The sequence below is a fragment of the Myxocyprinus asiaticus genome, chromosome 30, assembly GCF_019703515.2.
Source record: "Myxocyprinus asiaticus isolate MX2 ecotype Aquarium Trade chromosome 30, UBuf_Myxa_2, whole genome shotgun sequence".
Classification (NCBI taxonomy): Eukaryota; Metazoa; Chordata; class Actinopteri; order Cypriniformes; family Catostomidae; genus Myxocyprinus; species Myxocyprinus asiaticus.
The window spans coordinates 5,079,778-5,105,904 of record NC_059373.1 but is presented as its reverse complement, the minus strand read 5'-3'; the positions used below and the strand labels follow the sequence as shown (position 1 = coordinate 5,105,904).

The window sequence follows — 26,127 nt, the reverse complement described above, 5'->3', positions numbered from 1 at the left end:
AAAGAAGAGAAGAATCAAGCATTTGTTAAAGGAAAGGAGACACAATGAGTCGAGTCGAGACGAGACAAAATGTGGAGAAGAGATGAGACAAGAAGAGATGAGAAAAGAATAGATGAAAAGAGAGATGAGATGAGAAGAGAGGAGACAAGACAAAAAGAGATCAGATGAGAAGAGACACATGATGAGACAAGAAGAGAAGAGAAGAGATAGGGAGGGGAGGCGAGAGGAGAGGAGAAAAGAGAAGAGAAGACAAGTGAAGACACAAAAAGAGATGAGACAAAAGAAGACATAAAAAGAGATGAGACAAGTCAAGACGAAAAGAGATCAGATGAGAAGAGAAGAGACAAAAAGAGAGACATCATGAGATGAGATGAGAAGAGAAGAGAAGAGACAAAACTAGAGGTGAAGAGACGAGAAGAGAAGAAAAGAAGAGACAAAATGAAAAGGGGAGAGATGAAATGAGACTAGCAGAGATGAGAGGAGAAGAGAAGAGAAGAGACAAACTGAGACTAGAAAAGAAGAGAAGAATCAAGCATGTGTTAAAGGAAAGGAGACACAATGAGACTAAAAAGAAGAGTAGAGACAAGTGTGTTAGAGGAAAGGAGATAAGATGAAACAAAAAAGAAATGAGACAAGATGTGAAGAGACAGTATGAGAAAAGAGAAGAGACAGTATGAGGAAACAGAAGAGACAAGAAAAGAGAAGAGACAAGAATAGAAGAGACAAAGTGAGGAAGAGGACAGGAGACAAGATGAGGGGAAAAGAGACGAGATGAGGAAAGAAAAGACAGGATAAGATGAGTGAAAAGAGATGAGAAGAGATGAAAAGAGAAAAGAGAATAGATGAAAAGAGAGAAGATAAAATAGAGATGAGATGAGACGAGAGGAGATGAAAAGAGAGACATGATGAGACTAGAAGAGAAGAGACAAAATGAGAAGTGACGAAAGTAGAAGTGAAGAGATGAGAAGAGAAAAATGAAAAGAGAAAAGATTAAATGAGACTAGAAGAGATGAGAGGAGCAGAGAAGAGACAAACCGAGACTAGAAAGAAGACAAGAATCAAGCATGTGTTAAAGGAGACACAATGAGACTAAAAGAGATGAGAAGAGAGAAAAGAAAAGAAAAGAAAAGAAAAGAAAAGACAAAATGAGACAAAAAAAGAGCAGAGACAAGTGTGTTAGAGGAAAGGAGATAAGATGAAACAAAAAGAAATGAGACAAGATGTGAAGAGACAGTATGAGAAAAGAGAAGAGACAGTATGAGAAAAGAGATGAGATAACAAAAGACTAGATGAGACAAAAAGGAAGAGAAAGAATAGAAGAGACAACATGAAGTAGAGGATAGGAAACAAGATTGGACAAAAAGAGATGAGACAAGACGAGAAGAGATCAGACAAGAATAGACAAAAAGAGAGACATGATGAGAAGAGAAGAGACTAAATGAGAAGAGACGAAACTAGAGGTGAAGAGACAAGAAGAGACAAAATGAAAAAAGCAGAGATGAAATGAGACTAGTAGAGAAGAGAAGAGAAGAGAAGAGAAGAGAAGAGAAGAGAAGAGAAGAAGAGAAGAGAAGATTTAATGTGAAAGCTTTGCCCTCTGATAAAATTATTAATACATCATACTTTAATCACTTGCCTATAAAACTTTAAAATACAATTTTAAACTCTCATGTTACCATGAATTATAATGCAGTCCACACACTCACTCTCGCATTACACACCCACTACACATGTATAACCCAAAGGACACAAACTGAACAACTTCCTGTGTTTGATAGCATGTGACCAAACACCACACACTTATGCAAGTCCACTGGCGAGCTGAATGTCTTATGAGTTCAGAATAAAGAGTGGGAGGGATTTTGGGGGAAACTGATAGTGGTAAGCTAACATTGCAACACTGAGCTAATCTGCAACACTGAGATTACACAGAAAAAAAAAGAGAAAAAAAAAACCTCATAAACTTGAAAAACCAATAAAAAAGTTTAATTAAAAAACTCACTGCACAGATACACATCCATGGTATATGAAAAAACATGTTCATATTTATTAGCATGACTGCAAGTTTTGATGCTAATACTGGTGTAGCAACATTGAGAAAGAACTTGGAGGTGCTCCACTTAGTGGCCACCATAGTGAAACACATCAAGTTTAAAGCCCCAGAAGACTCCAGAAATATGATGAAGCAGCTTTCTCTCTCAAAAATAAATAAATAAATTTAGCTCGCATGAAGCTGTCAATTTTCACATAAGTCTTTCAGAATTAAGTTGGTGACCAGAAATTAGCACTCAGCCACTTATTTCATATGCATGAATTTAGAAATTATGTATATATCATATTTCCCTCCATTCATTACCCGAAATAAATTGCAGCCTTTATGAAAATGGCCCATAATTAAATCAATTTTTTAATTGTATTAATTCTCAACTTGTACTGAATCAATTCGAAACTGATTCATAACCATGTTCTCAGCCGTGTAAATGAAATGAATTCCAGCCCTTCTTTTATCAAACACTGTGTTTTTCTCATAAAACCAGCTCATTAAAACAATATTTTTAATCCAGACTGCCAAGTGATCTGACGGGGCTCGTGTTCTCTGAATGCATTTGAAGTCATTGACATCGATCAAACATGCTGCAAGCAAGTGCCTTGGTTAGGCTATTATGGTTGAAATGTTTTAAACAGATAGTGTAGACGACAGGAGAGAATGTGCTTTCTTGTTTGTGTCTCTCCTGTGGAGACTAAGGTAAAGATAGAACATTATGATAGGAGAAAAAAGGAGAGGATAATGTGTCATTATCTAAATGAATCTCAACGCCTCTAGAATCTTCCACCCACTTAGTAGACTGAGTCCAACTGCCACACAAAAATACAAGCACATACAAATACTCGTCCAAACACACACTGCTAATTATGTTTAAATACCTTTTTACCACCTGTTAGAGTCTAAGCATGCCATTAAATATCGGTGTGGTAGAAATGTTTATGTATTAAATGTTTGTGTGTTCGCATTCAAAATGTATCTTAAGGATTCATTTATACATTAATTTGACATATACCATGGCACTGAATAATTACCATATTCACATACCATGGTATTTTACATGGTACTTCAAAATACTTCAAAGAATTACATGGTATTACTATAATGGTGTCCAATCCATGCCCAAATCCATGGTAGTACCATGGCACATGCCTAGAAAACATGGTATTACCATAGTACTGTGCATGCCCCAAGACATAATATTACCATGGCACATGTCCAAAACATCATGGTATTCCCATGGTGCATGCCCAAAAACATGGTATTGCCATTCTACATGCCCAAAACATGTTATTACCAGGGTATATGTAAAAAAATAAATTAAAATAATAATAATAATAATAATAATAATAATAAAGAAAGAAATTACATGATATTAACATAATATTGCCATGGTACATGCCCAAAAAACATGGTATTATCATACTACATGCCTAAAAACAAGATATTACCATACTACATGCCAAAAAATGATGTATTACCACAGTACATGGGGAAAAAAAATATGGTATCACCATGGTATATGTACAAAAAAAAAACATTATTCTTCTATGGTATATGCCCCCAAAAAGATGCTAATACCATAGTACATGCCCAAAAACATGGTATTACCATGGAACAGTAAATGTGAAAATACTACAGTATTAACATAGTATGCATCAAAAAACATAGTATTACTATAACAATTACCATGGTACATGTTAAAATATCATGGTAGTACCTTGGCAGGTGTCCAAAAGCATGGTATTACAATTGTAATCTGTATCAGTATTACCATGGTATTTTTTTGTTAGTGTGGTACTCAGTTACACACGTATATAATCACACCCATAGTTAAATCATTCTCTGTTGACGCTGTGTTTTTCCATTACAAACGAGATCTAAAGAAAGAGAGAGACATATTAAAGCCATAGAGAGCTGTCAATCAAACTGCAGCTTGTATTTGCAAAGAGATTTCCAGGGAGAGATCATATCAATGTTCTCACTAAGATGATCACAGTACACACACACCTCTCTTTCTATGGATATCTGCAGCCATACATGCTCAACTAATTTGCAACTCTATGAATAAGATAATGACAGTTATCGCAGACTACTGTATGTTGCTTAGTCAGGAACACATGTAATCTACATAGAGTTGTGCTCAAAAGTTTGCATACCCTTGGAGAATTGGTAATATATGTACCATTTTTAAAGAAAACATGAGTGAGCAGGCAAAACACATTTCTTTTATTTCTTATGGGATTCATATTCAACTGTAGGTTATAACAGAATGGCACAATCATAAAACAAAACATGGCAACAAAGAAAAAAATTAAATGACCCCTGTTCAAAAGTCTGCATACCCTTAGTTCTTAATACTGTGTATTGCCCCCTTTAGCATCAATGACAGCGTGCAGTCTTTTGTAATAGTTGTCTATAAGGCCCCAAATTCTTGCAGGTGGTATAGCTGCCCATTCATCTTGGCAAAATACATCCAGGTCATGCAAAATCTTTGGTCGTCTTGCATGAACCGCACGTTTGCGATCTCCCCAGAGTGGCTCGATGATATTAAGATTAGGAGACTGTGATGGTCACTCCAGAACCTTCACCTTTTTCTGCTGTAACCACTGGAGGGTCAACTTGGCCTTGTGCTTAGGGTCATTGTCTTGCTGGAAAGTCCAAGAGCGTCCCATGCGCAGCTTTCATGCAGAAGAATGCAAATTGTCTGCCAGTATTTTCTGATAACAAGCTGCATTCATCTTGCCATCAATTTTCACAAGATTCCCCGTGCCTTTAGAGCTCACACACCCCCAAAACATCAGTGAGCCATGGCCATGCTTCACAGTGGGGATGGTATTCTTTTCACTATAGGCCTTGTTGACCCCTCTCCAAACATAGCGCTTATGGTTGTGACCATAAAGCTCTATTTTGGTCTCGTCACTCCAAATTATAGTGTGCCAGAAGCTGTGAGGCGTGTCAAGTAAAGACTTTGGTGCAGTAAAGGCTTCTTTCTGGCAACTAGACCATGCAGCTCATATTTGTTCAAGTATCGTCGTATTGTGCTCCTTGAAACAACCACACTGTCTTTTTCCAGAGCAGCCTGTATTTCTTCTGAGGTTTCCTGTGGGTTTTTCTTTGTATACCGAACAATTCTTCTGGCAGTTGTGGCTGAAATCTTTCTTGGTTTATCTGACCTTGGCTTGGTATCAAGAGATCCCTGAATTTTCCACTTCTTAATAAGTGATTGAACAGTACTGACTGGCATTTTCAAGGCTTTGGATATCTTTTTATATCGTTTTCCATCTTTATATAGTTCCATTACCTTGTTATGCAGGTCTTTTGACAGTTCTTTTCTGCTCCCCAAGGCTCAGTATCTAGCCTGCTCAGTGCATCCACGTGAGAGCTAACAAACTCATTGACTATTTATACACAGACGCTAATTGCAATTTAAAAAGCCACAGGTGTGGGAAATTAAACTTTAATTGCCATTTAAACCTGTGTGTGTCACCTTGTGTATCTGTAACAAGGCCAAACATTCAAGGGTATGTAAACTTTTGATCAGGGCCATTTGGGTGATTTCTGTTATCATTATGATTTAAAAAGGAGCCAAACAGCTATGTGATGATAAATGGCTTCATATGATCACTATCCTTAAATAAAAGACAAAATCAGTGCCAAAATTTCACAATATCTGCCAGGGTATGCAAACTTTTGAGCACAACTGTATGACTGCATGTGTGTGTTAGGGAGTGGATCTATGCATGTAGATGTATAACATGGTTAGATGTTGACTTTTGCCCCAGCGTGGCAATAGAAATCTCCCTTGAGAATCTTCACACATGCCATTATGTTCCTCTAATCAGCACCAAACGTATTATTCATGCCAACATGTGTGTCCCAGCATGCACAGCAACATAGGCTACCATTAAGAAATGAGAGGCTTATTAATGCTTTCGGAGACACAACAGAGATGGGCCACAACAAAAAACTATGAAACAAGACATTATTTCTTAGTCAACATGAAACAGCACCCGTTATCCATTTCACTTTCGTATCAGCCGGATTTCTGAGTGGATATTCAACTAAAAAATATAGGGCGGGACTTGATTTTTATAAATCAGGAATTGATTGGATTGTGAAAAGTGATCTCTATATGACAGGTGTTTAGAGGGGAGAGGCTGAAAAGTAAGTGGGATTGGTGACATCAGCAAAAAGGTAAAGTCGTTTCAGAGGCATAGCAACTTATTACATTTTGATGAAAGATTACAAAGGCAAACACTGTTTTTTTATTATTTGGAATCAAGAAATCATGCTTATTAAGACCAGGAATGTGCATTAAAATGTCCATTTTGATTTTATATTAACTTTTGTCCTGTAGCAATTAACAGTATGCCTCAGAATATTCCTTTAATATTAAAATTGACAGATTTTCCTTGATACCTTGATTTTCTGCTGAATCAAATATCTTGCAAAGATTTTTTTTTTTTTATTATTGATTTATTTATTTTTTGCACTGTAAAGGTCAAAGAGAAATACATTTGAGGCTTATTTAAATTTCTTGGAGGAGTGCACAGAAAGGACCTTTAAATCAATAACTTACATTTTTGTAATTTCATTGTATTCATTTCTAAGAACGACCAATCAGCCTGATCTGTCAACAAAGTAGTTGTCTTGTATGGTGTGTAAAACAGAACTGCTTATCATTTATTACCTGACCTACTAAAACCCCCATCAAAAAAAAAAAAAAAAAAAGTACTACAATATGAACCAACCTTTTAAGAGCGCCATCAATTTCCCCCTGAAGTAAACGTCATAGCCACATGATTAGTCAGCAGACAGAGACCTCACCAGCAAGCCAACTAAAATTTAATTGAAAAACAGATCACTCATAAAAATAGTCGAGCGCCATGCAGTTACTTTTACGCAATAGGGAGAGTATTATGAAAACAAATGGTGCAACACTGTTTGAAATTTACCAAGGAATTCAACAGAACTGGATTCTTCTTTATGACACAATGATCCGCAGTTCTTCATGAACTGGAAGATGATCTGAGCCATTGGGTATAACAAACAGACAAAGTTAAATAATTTCCTGTGTTTGGACGGTGAGTTGCAAGTAATGCATGTAGAGAAAGGTAGGTAGGAAAGAAGGAAGGATGGAAGGAAAAGGAAGGAAGGATGGAAGAAAGGAAGGAAAAGCAAGGAAGATTGGAAGGAAGGAAGGAAAAGTAAGGAAGGAAAGGAAAAGTAAGGAAGGAAAGGAAGGAAAACAAGCAAGGATGGAAGGAAGGAAGGAATGAAGGAAAAGAAAGGAAAGTGCCGAACTATACCTAAAAAAACATATATTGTGCAGATTATCTTATATGGGTCTTCTGTCAGATGATACAGTGTAGATGAGTTATTGATATACAGAGCATGTTGGAAATTAGAGGAAAATCGATTTAGCCTTATTGGATAAGCTACTGAGTGTGACTGTGGGCTTGTAGAGCTGGAGCTAAAAATAGTTTAAGAGTGAAAGAGAGAACGAGAGAGAGGTCTAATGCTCCCACGGTAACAGGCTGATGAAAGGGACCGCTGTTGATGCTGGCTCTTGCTACAAACTTTACATTTGTACAACCAAGCATGCTTTACTGATCAAAAATCCTTGTGATTTGAATTTTAATTACTAAATATTTCACGCGCTCTACAGTTCTAGAACTCTTGAGTCTGAATGACATCAACATCAATATTCACATCAATATTCTCAGCAATATTCTTTTAAACCGTTACTCTGCCAGTAGGTGACCTGAAAGAGAAAACTGACCATAAAAGAAGAGTTATGATATATACGTTATGTCCACTAAAGCGGCTCATGTGGCAATACTGAGAATGCAACGTGCACTTGCGGTGCATTATGAACTGTGGTCTAACACATTTCAGAACACATCAATGCATGGAATCGTGCACTTTGCTAAAAGTGTTTGCGCTCACTTACTTGCACAGAGTGCAACAATGCACTAAATGGAGTTGTACATATAGAAGCGTTTACATTCATTTACTTGTACCGTGTATGTTTTGAGCCTAAAGGGGGCTGTTCACACAGGACACGCTCTTGTGTTCAAAAAACAGCTAGAAAGAACACAAAGGAACAGAAAGAAATGCAGACAGAAAGAAATAACTTTTTTTAAAGTTGAACTACTTTTAATATGACATGCTGTCTGCATTCTGCATAATGAATTGCAGTCTGACATATTTCACAAAATTTAACTTGCATAGCTAAAAGCGTTTTGCATTAAAATACTTGAGTAAAGTAGGATTTGGGCCTAAGCGGGCTGTTCACACAGGACGCATGCTTGTGTTAAAAAACACCTAGACAGGTCACAGGGTAAGAAAACATATCACAGAAAGAAATATATATTTTTAAAAAGTTAAACTATTTTAATTTGACATTGCATAAAGAAAGAATTGTTTTTTAAAAATCGAAACTGCTTAAATGTGTGTAATGTTGAACACTTTTAGTGTGGACATGTTTGTTGATTATATAGTAACTGGATCGTTCTAGCTTTGTTGCACCGTTCTGGTTTCTTCAAGCTGCTTACTTGCTTTGCAGACACGGTGCTAAAGCTACAGCACTTGCACTGAGGTTGACCCTTTTCAGCTCTCATAGTTCGCCCAGAGCAGTGGATAGTGTGTAAAATGTGATGGCCACCGGAGGGGCGACTCTTTCAGAAGCAGCACATGCTGCATGGACAAACTGAGTTGCACTCAGCCTCTGTGGAAAGGTGGAAACATTCCGAGCAATTAATCACGGGAAGTGGAACCAGCTCCCCATGCAATCTGCTCTATGCCGAGTTAGCGCCGCACACATGACCAAGATACACAGTGTCTCCACGGAAACCAAAGCTCGAGGCTACTCTGACATTTTAACCCCCCCCCCCCGAACACACACACACACACACACACACACACACACACACACACTACAGCATATTTCCTGACTCCTCTATTTCATAAAAAACATATAAATCTGTTAATTATTAAAAACACATAGTCAGTAAACACACAAATAACCCACGTTTTCCATTCATCATTTGTAAAGTATTCAATTACAAACAAAATCCTAATGAAAGTTATATCACAGTTTAGACAGACAGAGAGACAGAGAGATAGATAGACAGATAGATAGATAGATAGATAGATAGATAGATCATTTTAGGCCAAAAATGTATTTATGAATGCATTTACACTATATGTATATACTGTATAATGTAACTTTTGAACTTACATTGTACATTTAACAAATACAAACTATTCTACCACCTCTGGAGTCGCGAGTTTGAATCCAGGGTGCATTGAGTGACTCCAGCCAGGTCTCCTAAGCAACCAAATTTGCCCCGTTGCTAGGAAAGGTAGAGTCACATGGGGTAACCTCCTCATGGTCGCGATTAGTGGTTCTCGCTCTCAACGAGGCGCGTGGTAAGTTGTGCGTGGATCACGGAGAGAAGCATGAGCCTCCCATGCTGTGAGTCTCCGCGGTGTCATGCACAGCAAGCCACGTGATAAGATGCGCGGATTGACGGTCTCAGAAGTGGAGGCAACTGAGACTTGTCCTCCGCCACCCGGATTGAGGTGAGTAACCGCACCACCAAAAGGACCTAGTAAGTAGTGGGAATTGGGCATTCCAGAATTGGGGAGAAAAGGGGAAAAAATAAAAAACAAAAAAACAAAACCAAATGCAAACTATTAAAATGGTTTGGGTAGCTAAGCGAGTATTGACGCTGACTACCACCCCTGGAGTTCGCGAGTTTGAATCCAGGGCGTGCTGAGTGACTCCAGCCAGGTATCCTAAGCAACCAAATTGGCCCGGTTGCTAGGGAGGGTAGAGTCACATGGGGTAACCTCTTCGTGGTCGCTATAATGTGTTTTGCTCTCGGTGAGGCGCGTGGCGAGTTGTGCGTGGATGCCGTGGTTGATGGCGTGAAGCCTCCAAACGCGCTATGTCTCCGCGGTAATGCGCTCAACAAGTCGCGTGATAAGATGCGCGGATTGACTGTCTCAGACGCGGAGGCAACTGAAATTCGTCCTCTGCCACCCGGATTGAGGCGAGTCACTATGCCACCACGAGGACTTAGAGCGCATTGGGAACTGGGCATTCCAAATTGGGGAGAAAAAGGGAGGAAAAAAATTGTTTGACACTGCTCTATTAATTTCTTTCAAATACCTTGGTTCCTGTAGCTCAACTGGTGGAGCATGGTGTTAGCAACACCAAGATCATGGGTTAAAATCCCAGGGAACACACAGATTGATAAAATGTAGACACTGAATGCACTGTAATATGCTTTGGAGAACTTTTCATCTGTTTCTCAACTTTTTTTTTTTTTTTTTTAAAGATGCACAAATAATTTAACCTGCAGTACTGTACTATGCCAACATCATTCACAGCTTTGTTGTTAACAGCGATCAGTTTCCACCAAAGACTCTGATCAACAGACAAGCATTTTTCTCCATGTGGAGTACAAGATTTATAACATGTTACCAGCAAAAATTGACTTGAAATGGGCACTGGATACAAACCAGTGTAGTTTAAAGAAATATTATGGTTGCACAAGCAAACAAATAATGGTGGGTTAAGGTTGAGCTAACAATCTGTGCTTGTTTTGAAGATAATACTTTTTCAGTATCAGCTACAATAACTCAGTCTATCTAGGAAAAACTATATCAAGGCATTACGATTTTATCAAAGTTTTAAAAATAGCCTATTCTTGTTCCAAAGCCTGACTCTTTGGTTTTATGGTCTATTAGATTGAAAAAAAACAAAAAAAGGTACACTGTGTCCATGTGGCAGCTTTACATTGCTAAAGTATGTGTTTATGTGCCAGGCTGAGCCACCTGGTCACTTTAGAATAGAGCCAATTCCATTTCAAATTCCAAACTCGAGAGATCAATTAAAATCAAGACCACGTCTCAATTTCTCTGTAGATAGATTCAACAGTGATGAACCAAATGTGCCAGTGCAATTAAAATCATTGTACCAAACTGAATAAAATTATAAAAGCATCTAAAGCATAGTCACCATGACATCTAACCTGATGAATAACCAATAAGTGGGGAGAGAAGACAGACCATGCCAAATTTTAAATACTTTAGTTGTTTAGGTACATAAAGCAATGCAAGCGGAATCATTCTTTAATAATAGAAATTAAGCTCTGTGCTAAATAAAATGTACTTGAAATCTCATTATAGTTGTCAAAACATAATAATAACAATGGTGAATTAGATTGCAATGTAAATTCTGCATGCTGATTAATTAAACTTTTGCTTATATTTTATGATAGAGCAAAAATAGAAGCTGGTGTGTGTTAAAAATCTTGGAATCTTTAAATTTAACGTGAAATGCCATTTGCAACCACTTCCGTAAACTGATGTATATTAAAGTGAAACAAGATATAAATTGGTGGGACTTGTTGCTATGTATGTGGAAAGTGGGTGCTACACACCAGAATAGAGCTGGGTGGTTGGAAGGGATGAGTAAAAAGAGGGAAAAGAAAGAGGGATTTGTGAAGCCAGCTGAGAAGGAAAGTTGTTTCAGAGATAAAAATATTACAAAGACATACATTTTCTTTTTTATGAAAAAAAAAAAAATCTTTTCATACTGTTGCAGATTCATACTAGAAATGTCCAACTGCAGTGGATATACAGTTAAGTGCATAAGTTTGCATCCCGCTTTCATTTACACACTTCTTTCAGAATTTAAACAAATGTAAGAGATCAAATATCATATTTTTTTAGCAGGCCCAGCTCCTGCCAGCTTGAATAGGCAAGGGCGGGCTGGGAGATGTCATTGGTGGGCATTTATATATATATATATATATATATATATATATATATATATATATATATATATATATATATATATATATATATATAAAACTGTTGGCCAAAAGTTTGGAATAATGTACAGATTTTGCTGTTTCGGAAGGAAATTGGTACTTTAATTCACCAAACTGGCATTCAACTGATCACAAAGTATAGTCAGGACATTACTGATGTAAAAAAAGCACCATCACTATTTGAAAAAAGTCATTTTTGACCAAATCTAGACAGGCCCCATTTCCAGCAGCCATCACTCCAACACCTTATCCTTGACTAATTCATGCTAAATTGCTAATTTGGTACTAGAAAATCACTTGCCATTATATCAAACACAGCTGAAAGCTATTTGGTTCGTTAAATGAAGCTTAACATTTTCTTTGTGTTTGTTTTTGAGTTGCCACAGTATGCAACAGACTGGCATGTCTTAACGTCAATATTAGGTCAAAAATGGCAAAAAAGAAACAGCTTTCTCTAGAAACTCAGTCAGTCAATCATTGTTTTGAGGCATGAAGGCTATACAATGCTTTAAATTGCCAAAAAATGAAGATTTCATACAAAGATGTACACTACAGTCTTCAAAGACAAAGGACAACTGGCTCTAACAAGAACAGAAAGAGATGTGGAAGGCCAGATGTACAACTAAACAAGAGGATAAGTACATCAGAGTCTCTAGTTTGAGAAATAGACACCTCACATGTCCTCAGCTGACAGCTTCATTGAATTCTACCCGCTCAACACCAGTTTCATGTACAACAGTAAAGAGAAGGCTCAGGGGTGCAGGCCTTATGGGAAGAATTGCAAAGAAAAAGCCACTTTTGAAACAGAAAAACAAAAAGAAAAGGTTCAAGTGGGCAAAGAAACACAGACATTGGACAACAGATAATTGGAAAAGAGTGTTATGGATCTTAACCCCATTGAGCTTTTGTGGGATCAGCTAGACTGTAAGGTGCGTGAGAAGTGCCCGACAAGACAGCCACATCTATGGCAAGTGCTACAGGAAGTGTGGGGTGAAATGTCACCTGAGTATCTGGACAAACTGACAGCTAGAATGTCAAAGATCTGCAAAGCTGTCATTGCTGCACGTGGAGGATTTTTTGATGAGAACTCTTTGAAGTCATTTAAGAAGTTCTGAATTATTTATTCATTTTTTTTTTAATTGTAATAGTAATTTTTCACGTTATTAATGTCCTGACTATACATTGTGATCAGTTGAATGCCACTTTGGTGAATAAAAGTACCAATTTCTTTCCATAAGAGTAAAATCTGTTCATTAATCCAAACTTTTGGCAGCCAGTATATATATATATATATATATATATATATATATATATATATATATATATATATATATATATATATATATCCTCTATAGACCCAACTTGAGCTCTAACTAGCACCTGTTGAATCCCGATTGATTTTACTGTTGTTGATTGTGAAGCTTTCCTGACACTGAATTTGATGCAATGATAAATGAGCTCAATCAGAGAGACAGTACTGCAACACTGCAATTCCGTGGCATCTAGCTGACCTCTACGTGTGCGTGTGTGTGAGATCACAGTGCCTTCCAGCATACCATATCACGTCCTCATATGAACTATTGTAGAAGTAGATCTGGCGCTATTTTACCCACTCACAAGGTGCATGGATAGAAACAACAGGAATGGCACAGAGGAATCCAGCAACTCTTGCAGTGAAAACCTTTATTAAACTTAAAATGAATAACATTAACCAACGCGTTTCGGCACGTAGGCCTTCATAAGGGTGAAGGCTTTTTGCTGGATTTATCTGTGCCTCTCATATGAACTGTCATGAAGGCCTGTTCATAAAAGCCATAGAAGACAACTGAAGACGCGTTATGAATGTTTCATGTCGTGCAGGATTTGATACAAACTGGTCGTCCATAGTGACGAGTGCGCGGGCAGCGGAGCTGTTCTTTCAGCACCACGATAGCGCAAGCGCACTACAAACTTCCTTACAGTATGTACAATGACATGCAGTATATCTGTAAATATAGATCATATCAGCAGTAAATAATAGTAGTTGTGGGACTTTTTTGTCTATATGTTTATTTAGTCTATATATTCATATTTGAATTTACACGAACCGTTGATCTGTTAAGCATTACGTAATGCGTGTTGATGACTTGTTAGTGGAAGCTATTTTTAAGTGTTTTTCATACCTTGGTTTAGATGTAAAATATTTGGCAAAAAAAAAAAAAAAAAATGCAAAGACTACTATAATAACTGTCGACATGCTTGTATATAACTTCATGACAAATGCAATTACACTTTGAAATGCTGTTTATATCTATGCCAATAATAAATAGACTTGTGAATCATAAACTATGGGCCTGAACTAGTTATTTATGTATTTGTTGTGATATCTGAAATTATGCAACACATGTCACACCTGTAGTGCGATAACAGTTATATTCTGCGCATTGGAGACCGGCTTTACTGGCACAGTGTCACTCTCTACAAATCCAAGTCACATGCACTTTTCCTCCAAGTAAAGTGATTTACTATGATATTTGAAAGACAGATGGAGATACAAAGAGCCAAAAAGAGTGCAAAAGCTATAACAAGCAACATATCCATCCAAAGCAAGCATTTATACACTTTCACACCTGAACAAAAGACACACGGAGAAGAAGTGCAGAAAGAGTTGCTCACCTATAGTCGTAATGACAGTAATGGCAAAGTAAAAGGACCCTGCAAATTTCCACTGGACCCCTGCTCTGTGGGGCTCGGCCTCCAAGATGATGGTCTCCAGCTTTCTATAGTCGTCCTCGCTGATGTTGTACTTGCCCTGGAGTCGCTTCTCCTCCGCCTCGAGCTGCTCTTTCTCCCGCATCTCGAAGTCCGACTCGAGCGCGTCAAACACCGCGGCCCCGACCAGCAGATAGGTGAACGTGCAGACAATCAGGGACAGCGTCCGCACGTTCTGCCTCTTCATGGCCACCAGGAACCGGCAGCTGAGGGGTTCATGTCCCCTCGGATCCCCCGGGAAGGCGCAGCAGCAGTCGGGGAAGGGCGGACACTGGCAGACCCGAGAGTGCTGCTGCTGCGCTGGATGTCTTTTTGGACACTGGTTGCGGCTGGTCCCCTGCTCGTGGTCCTGGCTGGTGGAGAGACACAGCAGACTGCTGGAGCGCCGTGACCAGAAGCCCTGCAGCCGCGAGACTCTGCGCAAAACCTGGCCGAACCAAAGCAAAGTCCTCCCGGCGCGCAGTGCCATCAACTAACGCGCTCTCCCCGCGATATCCACAGAGCGCACGCAGCTTCCGAGCAGGATAAGGTGCAAGACGTCACCGGGATTCATGCTATACAGCAACAATCACGCACCTGTTAACTTAATTTCCCTCCTCTTGTGTATTTAAACAAACTCATAGTCGTGACAAACAGATATCCAAAACGAAGCGCGAAGCTTTCCTAAACATCTTCCACAAAGTTTCCCCAACCTAAATTCATCTGAATATCATGTTGAGCTGCTCGCTCGCTCACTCCGCCGGTCCGTGAGTAATGCCGGTGATACCGGAGGAGGACCCCTGAATACGCAGCATCATTTAATGAGCGACGGAGACGCGCAACAGAGCGCAGAGCACGACCCGATGCTCCAAAACGTGATCCAGCACAGAAGCGCCAGAAGAAATTCACTTATTCCCGAGGTTTCTTCTTGAGTGACCGTTTAACGGGACTGATTGCACGCAAACACGAACTCGATCAAACTACAGGAACAACAGGTCCGAGCGCACGTGTGTCCATTGGTTTCCCTGGTGACGCGCGGACGAATAGATGGCGCCGGGAAAGGTGCACTGTCACGGTATGCCACCGCAAGCCTCCGCGGGCAGACACCAATTCAGCGTGTGCCAGTCTGAGAAACACACACGCACACACATATATCACCAAAGCGACACGGTCTGTGCGCACACACAGATGGAGACACTCTACACTGAAGACACACTCAGTGTGTGTCCGTGTGTGTTTAACAATCTCAGCTTGAAATAATAATGCTATCTGCACCTTCTCAACAGGTGACCTTTGAAATAAAGGGTAGCATATATAATATTATTCTGAATTAAGCAGTTTGGACACGCATGTGCCTGTTAGAACAGAACAGAATAGAACCACGTATGAAAAAATTAAACAGAACCAAATAGAACAGAATAGAATAGAACAGAACCATATGGGGACCAAACATAAATGTATGGAATACACAATAGAACTGAACAGAACAGAACCATATAGAATACAATAGAACCAAAGCAAATAGAATAGAATCTTTATAGCAAAAAGACTGGGAAAGTGGAAATTGTTGTAGGTACAGCTTTAAGACACAAGACAGTGAATGTGAAAATGTGAAAATGTGCAAGTACAGTATGCATTACTGTGTGCAATTCACTTACAATACAATATACAAGACAGAACAAAACCCTCTATAATACTGAGATGCAGAACAGACAGTAGTATGTCAGTATGTCTGTACAGTCAGTTATTGCTTTTACAGTGATGTTTTACAGATTGATCGAACAGTGGCTTTGATATTGCAGTGGTCAGTGCGCCCTGCTGAGTGTCTCCATTGTGTTTCTGCCTCCACCGGTCACCGCGTGTGCGCGTGTCTGTGATGTGCCAGTGTTCCTCAGTAACCACGCCCACTCAGCAACACGTTACGAGCGTAACGGGAAGCCACTCAGTCACATGGGCAAATATTACCTCATCCAAGAAGCCAGTAAAACATAAAGCATTATCATCAGTGCACATACTGCCTGTGTGTTTGATTCCAGCTCTGCAGTCTGCGCGCGCGCGCGCGCACACGCACTTATGCATCACGGGCGTGAGGCATATAAATGCCTTTATTTTGGGGAGAACGGGGCTGGTTGTCATACCTTTTACTTTAGGAAACATTTCACAGGGTTGGTTTATTTTTGGAAGTAAATTTCTGTATAGGAACATATTTAAAGTGTTGGCTACAATAATCTTGTTGAACATTTCCACAGCTATCGCAAAGAAAAAAACAAAACAAAAAAAAGACAGTTCGTTTGCACACATTGACAACTTCAACATCAATGTGACAACCTGCCCCGACCTTATGAAAACTACCCTTGTGTTGAGAACACATTTCAACTTTTTGGTTAAAATCTATCATCACAATATAGTTAACCCTTGCCAGTGTGTTTTCATTACAGCCTATTCACTTGTTAAACCAACAGCTATTACAAATGAGATTGGAATTTTGTTTTGAAGAATAGAACTGAGAAAAGCATTCTGATCTCAGCCAATATCGAACTAGATGTTTGAAACCCTACAAATCCACTGCTTTTGACTTTTGAGTCAAAACCTTATTAATTACTGAGATATAGACTCTGTGACAACTTCCCCTGTGCCATTTTTTTAAATAACGAAAATATGATTTTATTTTTAATAATAGGAAATTATAATATGGTCTCTAGACAATAAAAAAATAATCATTTGCCACTTAAAAACAATGGGTTATTTAAAATTACGTGTAACATTATAATTAACTGTTGAGCCAGTCTAAAGTAGTGTTTGAAAAAGAGTTTAGTATTTTCAGCACATCCATCTGTGTGGAACCTGTTACTAAAATAAATGTTGGTGTGCTGGACACCATAGAGTATTTTTGTAGATAAATGTAGGTCTTACCCCAGTATTTATAGCAGTGTTCCTTCCTAAGTGTCAGAAAGAAGTTTCCAATTAAGGGAATTTAGATGATATTATTTTAGACAATCAACTTTCTCTAAAGATATTCTAAAGACATTAACAAAAACATTGAAAGACATTAATATGCACCGTCATGTCTGTAGCTTTGGCCTTGAGTGACTAGTTCCCCCCAAAATGACAATTCTGTCTTCATTTACTACCCTGATGTTGTTCCAAACCCGTATGACTTACTTTCTTCCGTGGAACACAAAAGGAGAAATATTGCACAATGTCAAGGCTGCTCTTCTCTATATAATGAAAGTAGATAGTGAGAAGTGTCTGTAAAGGTCAAGAAAGTACTATAAAAGTACTGTAAAAGTAGTTCATATGGCTAATGTGCTATTTCCCAAGTCCTCCAAGCGAACAGACTGAAATGTAAGTAGTTATTCTCTGATATTCTTGCCCTTCTCAAACCTCATCCTCTTGGCACGCCAAGTTTGTACAGTATTTGCATAATTGTGAATACAATTAGAAAGCTACAGCAGAAGGCAAGGTTTTCAGTGAATAACTGAAGCCAACACAAAATTATCATATGCCTTCAGAAGCCTTGGAATATCATCACTCAAATCCCAATCACATAGTACTGTATGGATTACCTTCATTGTGCTTGTTTTTTTTTTTTTTTTTGGAGCTCGACAGCCTCTGGTTACTGTTCTATGTAGATTAAAGGAATATTCTGGGTTCAATACAAGTTAAGCTCAATTTGTGGCATAATGTCAGCACTGTACACGAGGACTGTCCGCAAGCTGCTCAGTTTTTATAGACACATTAGACAGTCCATGTCTTTGATTGTTGTCGGCGCATGCATTTACCATTGACTGAACTAATGAGAACTGCAAAGCAGTCATAGTGTGCATGCGTCAAACGCTTCTGTATGAGTTAGCGGGCAAAAGAGTATAATTTGAAAGGCTGAACGCTTGACTGTGCACGAGACAAAACAGCACACAGAAAAATGAAGCATACACTAATGGCAGATTATCAGTTCATAAACACTTACTTTTCGTTGAGTTCCTCAAACAATGCTGTCTTATGACATCAGAACACTTTAACTATAGTGCATGACTTGTGAGCCGATACATTTGAACATTTGCATTACAAAACCAATCACATTTACAAGCTTGTTCGAGTGTGATCAAATTGCACGGTAGCTCAACTGATAGAGCGCTGCACCTGTGATGCAAAGGACTGAGATATGAGTCTTGAAGAGCATGCAGTCGAAAGTGAGCCAAAAGTGTCTTAGAAGTACCACAAAATGATGTAGTTGCTTCATCAATTATGTTGTTCATGTCACATTTTCTTTTAATAACACTATCAGTAAGGGTTAGGTTTAGAGTTTAGGGTAAGGAGGTCAGTTTTGTTGATTTAAAACTCGATAGAGCATTAACCTTAAAACTTGATCTGTTTAGGAGAAAATGTAACACACTTTTAGCGCCACTCAGTAGATATTTCACCTCGGAACTCCTGCAACACGTGTAAGAAATGTTGCCACAGTTCAGCCTCGTCAGCACAATCTTATTGACAAAATTATTTAATCACCGGAAAGGTATTTTGAAAATACACTTATGCTACTCAAAATTTAAAGGGATAGTTTTCACCTTCAAATGAAAATTCTCTCATCATTTACTCACCCTCATCCCATCCCATATGTGTATGACTTTATTCTTTCCACAAACAAAGACCTTTAGAAGAATGTTTCAGCTCTTTTGGTCCATCCAATTCAAGTGAATGGTGGCTAGAATCTTGAATCTCCAAAAATCACATAAAGTGAGCACAGAAGTTATTCAGATGACTCCAGTGGTAAAATCCTTGTCAATGCCTGGGCCCACCAAAATTATTCTCAGGCCCACCCAGAATATTACAGATTATTATTTTTGACTTCAAATATATATTTATAAAAATAAAAAAATAAAGAAATGCATAAATTCTGATTTCTGAAAGTGTGAAAGAACTGTTTGAATGAGCCGCTTCTCTGTTGTTAAGGAAAATTTGGCAAAACAGAACCATTTTTGGCCTGTCCATTTTTATTGAGGCCCACCCAAAAGTAATTTCTTGGCTACGCACTTGCTTTATGCTAGTCCATTATATTTGTATGTGTGTTTGTGTAGAGTTGTTTCACAGGGATCTTTTTTGTCCCACATATGCATTTAAGGAGGATGAAGTTACATACATAGTATGTGTTATAGGGTTAAATGAATGTATTGATGCAATATTAGACCTTCAGCTAAAAGACACTCGATACACCAATCGAGTGAGCGTCTGGCTCAATATCCCAATGCTAATGTGACATCAGCGATCAATACGCAGCTCTCTTTTCAGAAATATCATCAAGTTACCAATGAGCAGTACAATTTTGACTTGTTACATTTCGTATTTGTGTTCATTTTCTCACTAATTTCTCATTCTTAGACATTCTAGATTACTCTACTTTTTAGCAACCAAAAACGAATTTGCTTCGAAAATAGTAGTTAGAAAAGTGTGTATTTGTAAATAAACACAATAAAAGGTGGGACTACAGTATCTGTGGGCACTCATTTACATTTTTTCTTGGCACACATGTACATTACACTCATTACGGATGCTGTATCCGAAGTGATTGTTGTCGGCGCATGCATTTACCATTGACTGAACTAATGAGAACTGCAAAGCAGTCATAGTGTGCATGCGTCAAACGCTTCTGTATGAGTTAGCGGGCAAAAGAGTATAATTTGAAAGGCTGAACGCTTGACTGTGCACGAGACAAAACAGCACACAGAAAAATGAAGCATACACTAATGGCAGATTATCAGTTCATAAACACTTACTTTTCGTTGAGTTCCTCAAACAATGCTGTCTTATGACATCAGAACACTTTAACTATAGTGCATGACTTGTGAGCCGATACATTTGAACATTTGCATTACAAAACCAATCACATTTACAAGCTTGTTCGAGTGTGATCAAATTGCACGGTAGCTCAACTGATAGAGCGCTGCACCTGTGATGCAAAGGACTGAGATATGAGTCTTGAAGAGCATGCAGTCGAAAGTGAGCCAAAAGTGTCTTAGAAGTACCACAAAATGATGTAGTTGCTTCATCAATTATGTTGTTCATGTCACATTTTCTTTTAATAACACTATCAGTAAGGGTTAGGTTTAGAGTTTAGGGTAAGGAGGTCAGTTTTGTTGATTTAAAACTCGATAGAGCATTAACCTTAAAACTTGATCTGTTTAGGAGAAAATGTAACACACTTTTAGCGCCACTCAGTAGATATTTCACCTCGGAACTCCTGCAACACGTGTAAGAAATGTTGCCACAGTTCAGCCTCGTCAGCACAATCTTATTGACAAAATTATTTAATCACCGGAAAGGTATTTTGAAAATACACTTATGCTACTCAAAATTTAAAGGGATAGTTTTCACCTTCAAATGAAAATTCTCTCATCATTTACTCACCCTCATCCCATCCCATATGTGTATGACTTTATTCTTTCCACAAACAAAGACCTTTAGAAGAATGTTTCAGCTCTTTTGGTCCATCCAATTCAAGTGAATGGTGGCTAGAATCTTGAATCTCCAAAAATCACATAAAGTGAGCACAGAAGTTATTCAGATGACTCCAGTGGTAAAATCCATGTCAATGCCTGGGCCCACCAAAATTATTCTCAGGCCCACCCAGAATATTACAGATTATTATTTTTGACTTCAAATATATATTTATAAAAATAAAAAAATAAAGAAATGCATAAATTCTGATTTCTGAAAGTGTGAAAGAACTGTTTGAATGAGCCGCTTCTCTGTTGTTAAGGAAAATTTGGCAAAACAGAACCATTTTTGGCCTGTCCATTTTTATTGAGGCCCACCCAAAAGTAATTTCTTGGCTACGCACTTGCTTTATGCTAGTCCATTATATTTGTATGTGTGTTTGTGTAGAGTTGTTTCACAGGGATCTTTTTTGTCCCACATATGCATTTAAGGAGGATGAAGTTACATACATAGTATGTGTTATAGGGTTAAATGAATGTATTGATGCAATATTAGACCTTCAGCTAAAAGACACTCGATACACCAATCGAGTGAGCATCTGGCTCAATATCCCAATGCTAATGTGACATCAGCGATCAATACGCAGCTCTCTTTTCAGAAATATCATCAAGTTACCAATGAGCAGTACAATTTTGACTTGTTACATTTCGTATTTGTGTTCATTTTCTCACTAATTTCTCATTCTTAGACATTCTAGATTACTCTACTTTTTAGCAACCAAAAACGAATTTGCTTCGAAAATAGTAGTTAGAAAAGTGTGTATTTGTAAATAAACACAATAAAAGGTGGGACTACAGTATCTGTGGGCACTCATTTACATTTTTTCTTGGCACACATGTACATTACACTCATTACGGATGCTGTATCCGAAGTGACTTAAAGTGCATTCAAGGTATATATATATATATATATATATATATATATATATATATATATATACCCCGATCAGCCACAACATTAAAACCACCTGCCTAATATTGTGTAGGTCCCCCTCATGCCATCAAATCAGCGCCAACCCGCATCTCAGAATAGCATTCTGAGATGATATTCTTCTCACCACAATTATACAGAGTGGTTATCTGAGTTATCCTAGACTTTGGCAGTTCAAATCAGTCTGGCAATTCTCTGTTGACCTCTCTCATCAACAAGGTGTTTCCGTCTGCAGAACTGGCGCTCACTGGCTGATTTTTGTTTTTGGCACCATTCAGAGTAAATTCTAGAGACTGTTGTGTGTGAAAATTCCAGGAGATCAGCAGTTAAAGAAATACTCAAACCAGCCATCTGGCACCAACAATCATCCATGCGATTATCTAATCAGCCAATCGTGTGGCAGCAGTGCAGCACATAAAATCATGCATATAAGGGTCAGGATCTTCAGTTTATGTTCACATCAACGATCAGAATAGGGAAAAAATTTGATCTCAGTGATTTGGACCATGGCATGATTGTTGGTGCCAGATGGGCTGGTTTGAGTATTTCTGTAACTGCTGATCTTCTGGGATTTTCACTCTCTAGAATTTACTCTTGAATGGTGCCAAAAACAAAAAACATCCAGTGAGTGACAGTTCTGTGGACGGAAGTGCCGCCTTGATGAGAGAGATCAACAGAGAATGGCCAGACTGGTTTGAACTGACAAAGTCTACGGTAACTCAGATAACCACTCTGTACAATTGTGGTGAGAAGAATATAATCTCTGAATGCTATTCTGAGATGTGGGTTGGCGCAGTTTTGGCAGCACGAGGGGGACCTACACAATATTAGGCAGGTGGTTTTAATGTTGTGGCTGATCGGTGTATATGTATATCCATTTTTGTGTTCCCTGAGAATCAATCAAACCCATGACCCTGGCATTGCAAGCGCCATGCTCTCTGTTACAGGAACTACAGGAGCACTCAAAAGCATTAAAGCCAGTGAATACGTCAAGAGAAAGTAGATGAGATAATATGACAAAAAAGTTGTTCCAGCCAGTGATTTCCTTTCATCTCACAAATTCGTTTCTCATTTTCAGCTTACCTCTGGGGACAGAGAGAGAGAGAGAGAGAGAGAGAGAGAGACAAACACACAGTGAGACAGAGAGATGCCACAAACAGACATAAAGAATACTTTGAACACAACACAAAACTGCTCTCTCTTTCCAGGGCATTTACAACACACACCAAAACAAAAGTTTTCAGACTTCACAGGGTGGCTGGATCTCTCTTGTAGCATCTCAGCACCAACACACACATTCTTCAGAGGAACACAAACACATCCAGAGCTTGAATTTGATGTCATCTGGAAGACGTAAAATCGGGCGTGAACCAGCCCGTGCAATGATCACTCAATTATTCAGCTGATCTCTACCAAAAACCGCAGAAACAATTCTGGATATGATGGCTCTTATGTGCCCCTTCAAAACAGTCCCAAAGGGTCACATAGGGACTAGAAACACCAAAGTTAATGGTCTGAGTCCCCCTGTAGAGAAATGGATAGCAAATGACTGCAGATAGATTCACAAAAAAAAAAAAAAAAAAAGTGCCCATCCTTAAAGTCTTTTGCTTTCTGTCTTAGTTAAAAACTTTTAAGGTTTTAATGGCACTCTAATAGAAATGGGGGAAAGTATCTCAATCAGTATTTTAAAGGGATAGTTCACCCAAAAATGAAAACTCTTTCATTATTTGCTCACCCTCATGCCATCCCAGATGTGTATTCCTTTTTTTCTTCTGCTGAACACAAACAAAGAAGAATATTTCAGCACTGTAGGTTCTCAAAATGCAAGTAAGTGAACAGTGACCAAAACTTTGAAGCTCCAAAAAGCACATAAAGGCAGCATAAAGTAATCCATACAACTCTAGTGGTTAAATCCATATCTTTAGAATCGATAGGTGTGGGTGAGAAACAGATAATTCTTTACTAAATCATTTTTTAGTAAAGAAATAGCATGAGGGGATAGCATGAAGGTGAGTAAATGAGGAGGGAATTTTCATTTTTGATTGAATTATTCCTGATTATCATTATTGTGTGATTATTAGTGTATAGATATATAGGCTACTGTTATGGGGCTACATAAGCAGTACACCCTGCAAATGAACAGAAGTTCTCTACATTTGTTCAGTAAAATCACTGAAATTCTGCTACCCAACAGGCTCAATGTTGCAATATTACAACTTTTCCCTAAAAACGTACTAAAATGTAAAAAATGTAAAAACCCATTTATTTCTGCATTAGAGGCCTCGTACAACATATAAAAGGTGAAAAAAAAATTTTTCTTTTTTTTTCCTATATTTCGATCTCACAAGGTCAAAGATTAAAAAAAGTATTCTGTTAACTTTTCTCAAGTCTGTTCTGCTGTGCTGTCCTTTAGAGAGAAAGAGAGTCGGTAAGGGAACAGACATTATGGTGCCTCTGCTCCGCCTCGAGGATGCTGTCTGCCGACTGATAAGACTGCTGCTCCATTCGCAGGTGGTTGCCAAGGAGACGGAGAGGTGCAGAGAGCCCACTCAGACAAACCTGAGCCGGTCAGACCCTCACAGAGAAAGATCAGGATCAACCTGAGATGAGAAACTCCACAAACGCACATAAATCCACACAAAACTCTCTGATTTTCTGCCGAGTCTCTCCACCGTACACTCTGTGAATACACCGGCGTTGAGTTCAGGGGTTTTCAAACTTATTGATGTCAAGAACTCCTGTGCTAAAATATAAATGCAACCTGTAAAGACTTTCACATGACTTGCATTGGGGCATCAACACAACACTCAACACCAGCGTCAAGCTCCACATGATAAGCACTGCAGAGAATTTTTTGACATCACTCAAATAACAATACATCATCTGAACTGTCCGTTAATCATTTGATTTTGCTTCGCAAATATTTAGAAAAATATTTTTATTAGGGCTGTCAATGTAACGCATTAAATGTGATTAATTATAAAAAAGATAGCTTGTTAAAAAATATATGCAATTGTCCCCGGACCGTAATAAGGAATCCTACCATCAGAGCAATTCTAGCTTTAAGTATCACCTGTATTCAGCAGGGGGCAGTTAGCGAAACTCCAGCTGTATAGGCAACGCACAGGTTGACAATAACGACAGCACAAGATGAGAATGTGTTTTCGTGTTCACAATTCTGATTGCAGTGTTCTTAAAATGCATTTATCTAACTTTCAAACTACAGTTAACTTGCCTCAATGACCTAAAAATGCTGTTTATGACACGGCGCAATCAAAGTGAGATGCTCCAAAAGGGTTTGACTGATGTATGTGGACATTGACACATCTTTAGACAAGCCTATAATAAATCTATCTCAGACTGATGAATTCAATTGCAAAATGGATTAGTGTGGACTGTAGGCCAATGATTGGTTTATGTTCAATATGGATATAGTATCAATGCTTTACTCGTGTGCCACAATAATGTTGTGCATTTTCTTTATGTAAATTATTATATTTAAAATATACATCTATAACTATTTAAATGTAAATATTTTTAATTATTTAATTATTATATATTTCATTATCGTTATTTGAGTGCCTTTCCCGCCAAATATATATGCAAATAATTGTGATTAAAAAAAAATTAAAATTGAAATACAATTTCCATTGCATCCATACATAATAATTTGGGGTGGTCATACACAAAAAGATTTATTGATCTCTAGTATTATCTTGCATGGAAAAGTATATCTTTTCCAGATGGTTGATAGTAAAGGTTTGACTCTACCTGTATTTAAAATATATACTTTTATAAATTAGAGAAAATGACGAGTTCAAACTGGTAGAGAAGAAATGTTTTTGAGAAAATGGGCAAAATTGGTGAGCTTTTTTTGAAGATTAATTGAGATTAAGGTTTAGCATTGCACTGCAACACATTAAAATGTATACGTGTGTGTGTGTGTGTGTGTGTGTATATATATATATATATATATATATATATATATGTATACACACACACACACACACACTACAGTTTTAACCCAAACGGTTGTGCCTTTATGTTATAAAGTGTATTTTATTTTATTTTATTTAAATT

At 38.1% G+C, this 26,127-nt stretch overlaps 1 protein-coding gene across 1 annotated transcript in view; it reads right to left on the bottom strand.

Annotated features, from left to right (window-relative positions):
* Nucleotides 1–15,115, bottom strand: part of LOC127420876 (potassium channel subfamily K member 9-like) — a 41,350-nt gene extending 26,235 nt beyond the window's left edge. Inside the window, exon 1 of the mRNA XM_051663466.1 lies at nucleotides 14,551–15,115. Coding sequence (XP_051519426.1) covers nucleotides 14,551–15,115 — 565 coding nt within the window. The remainder of the gene's footprint in view (nucleotides 1–14,550) is intronic.
* Between the last annotated feature and the right edge of the window lie 11,012 nt (nucleotides 15,116–26,127).